The sequence below is a fragment of the Salvia miltiorrhiza genome, chromosome 1 (assembly GCF_028751815.1).
Source record: "Salvia miltiorrhiza cultivar Shanhuang (shh) chromosome 1, IMPLAD_Smil_shh, whole genome shotgun sequence".
Classification (NCBI taxonomy): Eukaryota; Viridiplantae; Streptophyta; class Magnoliopsida; order Lamiales; family Lamiaceae; genus Salvia; species Salvia miltiorrhiza.
Genome location: NC_080387.1, coordinates 27,365,715 through 27,375,551, shown reverse-complemented (window position 1 = coordinate 27,375,551; position 9,837 = coordinate 27,365,715). Strand labels below are relative to the sequence as shown.

The window sequence follows — 9,837 nt, the reverse complement described above, 5'->3', positions numbered from 1 at the left end:
AATGCATTGCGATCCATCAAGAACAGTTTCACTGATCCGTATAGAAATCTTTGCAACTGGAACAGAGGGGATCCATGCACTACAAATTGGACGGGTGTCATCTACCATAATTTAACACCTACTGATGGTTATCTGCATATTACAGAATTGTATGATTTCTGTCTCAAGCATAAATTTCTTCCAAATGCAATTCTTCTTTTTCATGTTTCCATGTAGTAGGAGAAAGTGTGCTATCATACACATATGCTTCATATTTTAAGTATATATTTAGCTTCAACTTTTTATCCTTCCCAAATGGATATGTTCCTTGGTTCTAGCTGTTCCTTGTCCGTCACATCTCCGCAATACACATATCTTATCAAATTGAAGAATTCGATCTGTATATCTCATCTTCGGGCAGATCCAGCCATGGATTTCATGAAGGTTTTTGATCAAACTGTCCGTGAAATGTATGTGCTTTTAATTCTCGATTTTACGATTCGAGTATTTAGTAATCTTATATTGTAAAAGGATGCGCTATTCAATTCTTTTGCGTTCCAATGCAGAAAGAGGGAGGTGAATCTGAAGGTGTTGAAGGTTCCAGAGATAGAACAAAAGGTAACACTAATATGTTGAAGTGATTTCCGCCACTTCCTAAGCTCAATTTCGTCGGTTATATGTGTTTTGTGCTGTATCGGTGTCGGATCAGTTAATCAAATTAGTAAATTCAGCTGATTTAGTTGATTGTGTACTGATATTAGTGCCCGTTCCTGATGTTTTAAGTTGCTAGAAGCTGATTTCTGTAGTGTTAATAGTTAATCCCCTAAATTATGTTGTTCTGCTATCAGATCGAAGTAGTAGTTTGTGTTATTCGGTAAATGAGGCCAAGAGCTGAATGCTGAGAAAGCAAGTACCCTTTTGGTCATAATACTAAATAACTTTTAGTAGTAATACTTAATTCATGCTATTGCTGGACCATGCGTAGTTTTAAGGGGCCTCGAAACATATTGGATGCTTACACTAGCTCATATCTTCAGATATATTGAGTTTCTTCTGATGATATTTAAGCACGAGTTTTCTAGTGTTAACTGTGTACCCCGTAGATTTTATGTTATTCAATTGATGCTGTTGTTTTATCGTCAAACCAAACTAGAAGTTTTTGTTTTGTTTGGTAAATGTGGTTAAGAGCTGAATGCTGAGAAAGCAAGGACCCTTTTGATCATCTGGTACTAAATAATGTATAACTTCATGAATCATGCTGTTCTTTTGGACCGTGTATGATTCTAAGGGGCCTTAAAACATATTGAGTATTTAGTCTAGTTCATATCTTTTGGATGTTATGAGTTTCTCCTGTTGATATTCAGTTGTCGAATGTGCCTTTAGAATCTGTTTCATGCATACCCAGTTGCCCATTCAGTTAAAGAACTCCTTGCTCACCTGAAACATCATCATTCTACATTACAATTTGAACTTTAGTGCAATAATTTATACCTGAAGTGACGAGTTAATACCATATTCAATTGGATGACTATCGAACATGCATCTTTTGTGCTGCCAATCACTGGTGATTTCCTAAAATCAGCATTCTATATGGATTGCTATTGACTTGTCTTTTACTTTAGGTTCTGGATGCTACGGATGATGAACCTTGGGGTCCTCATGGCACAGTGTTGTCAGAAATAGCACAAGCTACAAAGAAATTGTACTTTCCATTCCTTTCATTCACAAAATTGTCAAAAGTTGGCTATTTTCTTATTTTCTTAAATATCCTCTCCCGTTTGCTTTCGTTCCTCTCATCTGATGGCATATTGTGCAGCACCGAATGTCAGATGGTAATGAATGTCCTCTGGACAAGATTGACTGAGACTGGCAAGAATTGGCGTTTTGTCTACAAGGTACCAACATCAAATTTGTTCAGGGAAAAATGAACAAACATCTCATCTTTGTTCTTTTCTTTTACTTTCGTCTGTAAGCTTTTCATTTCCTTGTTATTGCCTTTGAGATCAATGAGGATTAACTTCTTTTTTCTTTCTTTTTTTCGGTGATAGTCGTTGACCGTCATAGAGTATCTGGTGGGACATGGATCAGAACGTGCTGTTGATGACATAATAGAACATACATTTAAGATTTCTGTATGTATCTTCAGTCCTGACCAACTCTTACTAATATACTTTATAACATAGCAAAACATCTAGAGGCTATTGGCTGGTAGAGGTTTTAAGTTGTATCACTATATGATTCCTGTCCTCCTCATTTCATTTTATATTATCCAGTCTCTGGCAAGTTTTGAGTATGTGGAGCCAAGTGGAAAGGATGTCGGGATCAATGTGAGAAAAAAAGCGGAAGCTATCGTGGCTCTTTTGAATAATAAAGAAAAAATGAAGGAAGTCAGGAATAAAGCTGCTGCGAATCGTGATAAGTAAGTTTATGCTTGAGGTCTAATTTCTTGTTTCATTGCTTCAATTTGATAAGAATGTAAGAAAATGGCAGTCTTTTGATCAGTTTGAATTGATGGTCTTATTAAGTTGTTCTGAAACTATGAAATGCCTTGTTGACCAGGGTGATTTTATGAAGAGTGTGATTGTCTCCTACTCTCCTATACTTTCTTCTCTTAAGCCATTTGTTCTGGTGATATAGTGTGGTTCATGGGAATATATTGAGCATGTCAAGGATGCAAGGATAGTGGAGTTAATATGCAGCTTCTTACTGTTTCATTTTCACATTTACATTTCCTTTTTACTCCTACTATATTTTCCATGTTTGGTTGTGATTCTCTACATGAATTAGTCTGGCAGAACTTTAAGTGCACGGAAATGGCATGCTACTTTCTCTCCTGAAGGTTATCTAGATATTGGAAAAATTCTCAATCGAGTCCAGCGTGGGGTAAGCCTCTCTTTGGTTTCTCTTGGTGCCTATTTTTTTAGTTTGTCACTATAATAATTCTGAAGGTAGCGGTCATTCTTCATTTTTCACTAAATCTCTATTGCAGATTACTTTCATGAGGAAGAAGGATTTCAGGAAAGAGCAACTAGTTCTTGAGGACTTAGTGCTAGAATACATAGTATGATAGATTTTTGTTTTAGCTATAAGATAGTTGGTACTTTCAATTTTGAATCGAATATGCAATGATGATGTATACTTGATACTTGGTTCATTTGGATGGTATGAATATTTTGGATGATATATAAAATTGTTATTGTTGATTTTATCATTTTGTCGTTTTATAAAAATTGCTAAAATTTAAAAATATACTACAATTATAAAAAGTGCAAAAAAACTGTTATAAAAGGTGCAAAAAATCGTTATGTATTCTAATCAAAGATAACGGTTAAAATCGTTATAAAAACTGCAAAAATCGTTATAAAAAGTGTAAAAAATCGTTATAAAAAGTGCAAAAAACCGTTATGTATTCTATCAAAGATAACGGTTAAAACCGTTATAAAAAGTGCAAAAAACTGTTAACTATGATAAAAAAAAAATTAATACATAACGGAAAAATCTTAATACATAACGGTGAAAAACCGTTATGTATTCTATCAAAGATAACGGTTAAAACCGTTATAAAAAGTGCAAAAAACTGTTAACTATGATAAAAAAAGTATAAAAAAAATTAATACATAACGGAAAAATCTTAATACATAACGGTGAAAAACCGTTATGTATAACCTTTATAGATAACGGATACGTACTGTTATGTATGACGCATCGTACCGTTATCTATGCTACTATACATAACGGTTTTGAAACCGTTGTGTATGACGTATAGAATAGATAACACCACTATACACAACGGTTTTTTTGCTCATAGATAACGGATTTTATCCGTTATCTATGAGCGTTTTTCTAGTAGTGTGAGGGTCTCCCTGTTGACATAGCGCCGGTTGACAATGAGTTCCAGCTCATTGTTGTTGCTCCGCATCGGTTCTCCACAAAGAGCAAGAAGCTTTTCGGTGAAGACGATGAAGTCTGTCCTTTTTCAGACAGGTACTACAAACCAATGCACCGGGCATGAAGATGGAAGACACTCGCTTCGCTGGTACAAGTGAGGGTAGAGCAAACTTTGACGCCGGAGAGACGTTGAGATCCAGTGGAAGGGTCCGGTGTAGACCAAGACTATGAGTGTCATTCTTCCACTCCATGACTTTGCAGTCATAGATTTCTCCTTTAGTCGGAACAATTTTTCTCTGCAACTTTTGAAAAAATTGAAACTTTTGCTCACAGTGAAGGCTGTGGAGAGTTGTTAGTTGATGCAGAAAAAAAAACGTGAAGACAGCATGGTGTATAAATAGACAAGATGTGAACCATGAAGAAGATGAAAAGGTTTTTCGAAAACTGTGCCTAAAATGCAATTGAAGAAAAATTTCGCGTCCGCCGTCACTGCGAGGGACTTTGAAAGGCATCATTACATATGTCATGTCAATGAGCGTTTCAAGAAATTTTATTGCAGAGGCAAAAAGGTTGGAAGGATTTTTGGCAAAAAGATCAGGACAAGTTCAATCAAAACAGATTTTCTCTTTATAAAAATCTTGTCCTTTTCGGATATTCCATTTTCCAACAATTCCAACAATCAGTTAAAGTTTTTGAAAGAAACTGATCAGTTAGAGAAAAGGTTTTGAACTAAAACACTTAAAGCTCTAAACTGAAATAACTGATTTTTGAAAAGGTAAGCATTTAAAATACTTACTGATCAACTGAACATAGTAGTCAGTTGATACCACGTGATCCTGGTTGAATCATCAGGATTACTTCTTCTTCAGATGAGCATTTGGACTTTATTGCTTTCCACGTCGGCGATCGTAGAAGCAGCAGTTGGTTGACCACTAGTCAGCATGACTGTTTGAGAAAATCTTCAAACACAGCATCACTCTTCAGGATTGATGAGGCCGATCTTTGCACATAGATCATTGAACCTCTCTTCTGGAAGAGCCTTGGTCAGCAGGTCCGCTCTCTGAATAGCAGTGGGAATCCATTCCACAGAGATATTCTTTTTTTCGACATGATCACGAATGAAGTGATGTCGAATCTCGATATGTTTGACTCTGGTGTGATGAACTGGATTCTGGGAGATTGCAATAGCACTGGAGCTGTCGCAATAGATAGGAACTTCCTTTTCTTCGATCCCATAGTCCTTTAGTTGATGGACTAACCACAGGATTTGTGAGCAGCAGCTTCCGGCAGCAACATATTCAACTTCAGTTGTAGAGGTGGCGACTGAAGTCTGCTTCTTTGAAAACCAAGAGATGAGCTTGTTGCCTAGGAATTGACATGTTCCGGAGGTTGATTTGCGATCAAGCTTGCATCCACCGAAGTCGGAGTCTAAAAATCCGGTGAGCTTGATGTCGTTGTCTGCTGGGTACCACAATCCTAAATTGGGTGTGCCCTTGAGATATCTCAGAGTCCGCTTAGCTGCATCCAAATGAGCTTCCTTAGGATCTGATTGATATCTTGCACAAACCCCGACTGCAAATGCGATATCTGGTCTGCTCGCAGTCAAATACAGCAAAGATCCAATGATTTCTCTGTACTTCTTCGAGGAGACAGAGCTTCCTTCTGAACCTGGATCAACTTTCCAGTTTGTGTTCATTGGGATCTTGACTGATTTCATGTGCTGAATACCGAACTTAGCTATCAGCTCCTTGGCATACTTGGACTGGCTGATCAGTATTCCTTCTTTGGTCTGCTTGACTTGCAATCCGAGAAAGAAATTCATTTCTCCCATCATGGACATTTGGAATTTGTTCGTCATGATGTCAGCAAACTTATTGCACATGCGTTCGGATTTGGATCCGAAGATTATGTCATCGACATAAATTTGAACAAGTAAGAGATCTTCTCCTTCTTTGAGAGTGAACAAAGTTCTGTCCACAGATCCCTTTTTGAAGCCTTGTTCAATCAGATACTCAGAGAGAGTATCATACCACGCTCTTGGTGCTTGCTTCAACCCATAGAGCGCTTTCTTCAGCTTGTACACCTTTTCTGGTCCAGCAACCTCAAATCCAGGAGGTTGTTCTACATAGACTTCATCTGTGAGCACTCCATTAAGAAATGCACACTTGACATCCATTTGGTGTACCTTGAAACCTTTGTGAGCTGCGAAGGCTAAGAAGAGTCTGACTGCTTCCAATCTAGCAACTGGGGCGAATGTCTCGTCGTAGTCGATTCCTTCTTCTTGACTGTATCCTTTAGCCACAAGCATTGCTTTGTTTCTCACAACGTTTCCTTCTTTGTCTTCCTTGTTCTTGAAAATCCATTTCAAGCCAATCACCTTTGCATCGTCTCGTCGATCCACAAGCTCCCAAACTGAATTCCGGTTGAATTCATTGAGTTCCTCTAGCATTGCGATGACCCATTCAGTGGACTTCAGAGCTTCTTCAATATCCTTGGGCTCTGTAGTTGATAAGAAACAGCTGAAATTCTTATCTTCGTTGATGCAGTTCTGGTTGATGTCGAAGACGAGGTTGCACATTGATCTTCGAGTCTTGACGCCATCTGATGGTTCTCCAATGATGTTCTCCTTAGAGTGGAGTTCAAACCATCTTCGATACTTCTTGATTTCTTCAGGGGATGGTGGAGCTTCTTCGGTTAGAATAGCTCTGGGATGTTGAGCACCTTCTGGAGCAGGGGTGAGTTGAGCTGGGGCGGCTTCTGTGCGTTCAACTTGAACTTCAGCAACTGGAGTTCCCCCTTAACTGATGCCATCTGTATTGGCTCCAGTCTGGACTTCAGACTGTTGGTTGATCTTCTGATACTGAAGCATCTCAGTATCTTCATCTTTGCCAGGTCCCCACACCAAGACAGTAGAGGGCTCGACAGTGTGAATTTCAGCTTTGGAACCTTCAGCGATCTGAACACCCTTTTCAGCATCTTGTTCCCTGAAACCATCTGTAGACTCATCAAAGATCACATGAGGTGTTTCTTCTACACAAAGAGTTTGAGTATTGAACACTCGATAGGCTTTGCTTGAACGTTCTGTTCCAGAGTATCCAAGGAAGACTCCTGGATCAGCCTTGCTATCGAAGGTGTTCAACCTCTTCTTATCATTGTTGTGTATGAAACACTTAGAACCGAAAGCATGAAAGTAGGCAATCGATGGCTTTCTGTTTTTCCATAACTCGTATGGAGTTCTTCCATGTCTCTGAGTGAGGAAGGAGCGATTCTGCGTGTAGCATGCGTTGTTGACTGCTTCGGCCCAAAACTTTAAGGGGAGTTTTGACTCGGCTAGCATCGTCCTGGCTGCTTCCTTTAGAGACCGGTTTCTTCTTTCTGCAACTCCATTCTGCTGTGGAGTTCTTGCTGCAGAAGTTTGATGACTGATTCCTTGTTCATCACAATACTCACGAATGACAGTATTGAGGAACTCAGTCCCACGATCTGATCTGATGCTGATGATGTTGACTTCCTTTTCAATGCTCAGTCTTCTCAGCAGCTTTGGCAGTTCCTCCAGTGTCTCCTTCTTTTTGAAGAGAAAGATAACCCAAGTATATCGTGAATAATCATCCACAACTACCAAGGTGTACTTTCTACCGTTGTAGCTTCTTGGAGTGATCGGGCCAAACAGATCCATGTGAAGTAGATGCAGAATCCTTCCAGAGGAGTGTCCTGTCTTTGACTTGAATGACGTCCGCGTCTGCTTTCCTCTGAGGCATGCTTCACATTCTTGCTTCTTCTGGAATACAATAGAAGGAAGACCTCCTACCAGTTGATGTTTAGCAAGTTTGTTGATCGTCTTGCAGTTGAGATGGTTGAGTCTCTTGTGCCATAGCCAATTGAGCTCCGAGCTGCTCTTGCTGATGAGGCACGTTTCTGGTGGGCTGTCTTCCCAAGAAACGACGTAGAGACTCCCTTGTCTGAATCCCTTCAGAACCACCTTCTTCTGATTGTTTCTAACAGTGAATTCATCCTTTTTGATTTTCACTGTGAAACCACTGTCACAAAATTGACTCACAGACAACATATTATGTTTAAGACCAGAAACAAAGCTAACATTACTGATACTGGCGTTACCCATGTTGAGCACACCGTAGCCTTTTGTTTCTCCAATCGAGTTGTCTCCGAATGCAACTTTGGATCCAGCTTTCTCAACATACTGGGATAGATATTCTTTGTAGCCCGTCATATGCTTCGAACAGCCACTGTCCAGATACCACATTCTGATTGAAGCTTTGGCCTCTTCCTTCTTTTTATGTTTCCTGACATTGACCTACAAGGAAGAGTTGCTTCAGGCACCCAATCAAACTTTGGGTCCTTCAATGTTAGTTCGAGTTCCCTTTGGAACCCAAATCTGCTTCAGAATTGGTCTGGCTGATCTTTTGCGCATTGTTGGATGTCTGATCGATGTCGTTGGCGCTTCAGGTGGCACGTGAGCATTCTTCTGTTGAGAAATCTTTTTGAAGGCCTCACTCTTGTAGCAGTTCTGTCTGATGAGTGGTTGAGGTCTTCTTTGCTCGGCGAAGTATCTTCCTTGAGATACTTTAGTCTTTGCAGACTTATGGAGATTTGTATGACGTCCAGTGGCTTGTCGTCAAGGAAGTGGCATGGCTCGACTGGACTCAGCATTGCTTGATCTCCATGGATGTTGTTCCTTCTGAAACTGAACTGAGGATGTCAGTTTCTGACTGATGTGGCCTTTCTTCCCCCTGGATTGATGAGGAAGATTCTTCTTGGCTCCTGATGTTCCTTCCCGGATCTTTTACTGAAATATGCTTTCCAGCCTTTTCAATAAGATGATCTGGTTGGGAGCCTCCTTAGCTCGTCTGTAGCTTCGTGGAGGTGGAACATTTGATCTGGCCATCAGTCTGCGCTTGTGAACTTCATCCATATCATGGTCTCTTGATTCTTCTGAGGTTGTGATTTCAGAAGGATCATTCTTAGAGATGATCATGATATCCTTTCCTTTGGCAGCTGCAACCTTTCCTCCGATGCTGTTGACCAGTCCTTTCGATGGAAAGTTGCTCATCATGGGAGACTGCATCATGCAGTTCTTGACTGTTTCTTCCAGCTTGTGATTGAGCCTCTTGATTTCATGAGATGCTCTTTCACATTCTGAGTTGGAGACTCTGAGCTCTTCTTCCAGTCGGCTGTTCTCCAAGATTAGCTGATCAAGACAAGTTTCATCCGGAAAGTAGATGATTGTCTAATGTTTAGCTCGTTCATCATTGATCTCCTTGTCCATTTTCTAATTCTGCTTGAGGAGATCTTCGAACATTTTCCTCAGCTGACAGTGATCAGTCAGGAGCTGATCGAACTCGTCAGTTTCAAAGGATGAGCTATCTCCAGATTCTGAGTGGTCTCCTGAAAGCATCAGGAAGTTATCAGTATATGGAGTTTTTGTGAGAGATTTTACCTCTGGGCCATTCATTCCATTGTCGTAGCTGTTGTCAGCTACACTTTCTGATTCGTTGGCCATCAGGGCTCGGCTCTCATCATCTGAGCTGGAACTGTCGAAGTCGGAAGATTCTGATGTGTCGTTGGAAGAATCAGCATCATCAGCAACCATCGCTTTCTTCTTCGAAGATCTGCGATCTTTCTTCGCTTTCAGTTCCCTGCACTCAGCTGGAGTCAAATCAGGGCATTCATGTCGAAAGTGCCCTTTCTTTCTACATCCAAAACATTCCAATTCTTTGATGTCGTAAGCGGCTGACTTCCTTTCTCCGCTTCGATCTGTGGAATGTCTGGAGTCCCCTTCTCTTTCTTTTCCCTTGTAGTGCCGCTTGTGGAACCTTCTGTACTTCCGGAACTTGGACTCCATCTTGTTGAATCTGTCAGTCAACAAGGCATATTGACTGAAGAAGTCCTCAGGGTTGAGTTCCGTTGGCTCCTTGATCTGCTTCTTGCCTTCTCTGGTCGAGGCCTTCAGTG

The 9,837-nt window shown here is 40.3% G+C and overlaps 1 protein-coding gene across 1 annotated transcript; it reads left to right on the top strand.

Annotated features, from left to right (window-relative positions):
* The first annotated feature begins 348 nt into the window (after nt 1-348).
* LOC131005407 (clathrin interactor EPSIN 1-like) lies at nt 349-3,046 on the top strand. Its single transcript, XM_057932394.1, has 9 exons — nt 349-449; nt 546-597; nt 1,602-1,681; nt 1,796-1,874; nt 2,028-2,111; nt 2,253-2,398; nt 2,505-2,607; nt 2,767-2,862; nt 2,969-3,046. The coding sequence occupies exons 1-9, from the start codon at nt 409-411 to the stop codon at nt 3,044-3,046; spliced, it is 759 nt and encodes a 252-aa protein (XP_057788377.1). The 5' UTR covers nt 349-408.
* The last annotated feature ends 6,791 nt before the right edge of the window (nt 3,047-9,837 follow it).

Bases quoted from the DNA above. Each gene is read 5' to 3' on its own strand.
- LOC131005407 (XM_057932394.1), top strand. From the start codon at position 409: ATGGATTTCATGAAGGTTTTTGATCAAACTGTCCGTGAAAT. The intron at 450-545 runs GTATGTGCTTTT...GTTCCAATGCAG, and splicing joins GATCAAACTGTCCGTGAAAT to AAAGAGGGAGGTGAATCTGA. The intron at 2,608-2,766 runs GTGATATAGTGT...TACATGAATTAG, and splicing joins CTCTTAAGCCATTTGTTCTG to TCTGGCAGAACTTTAAGTGC.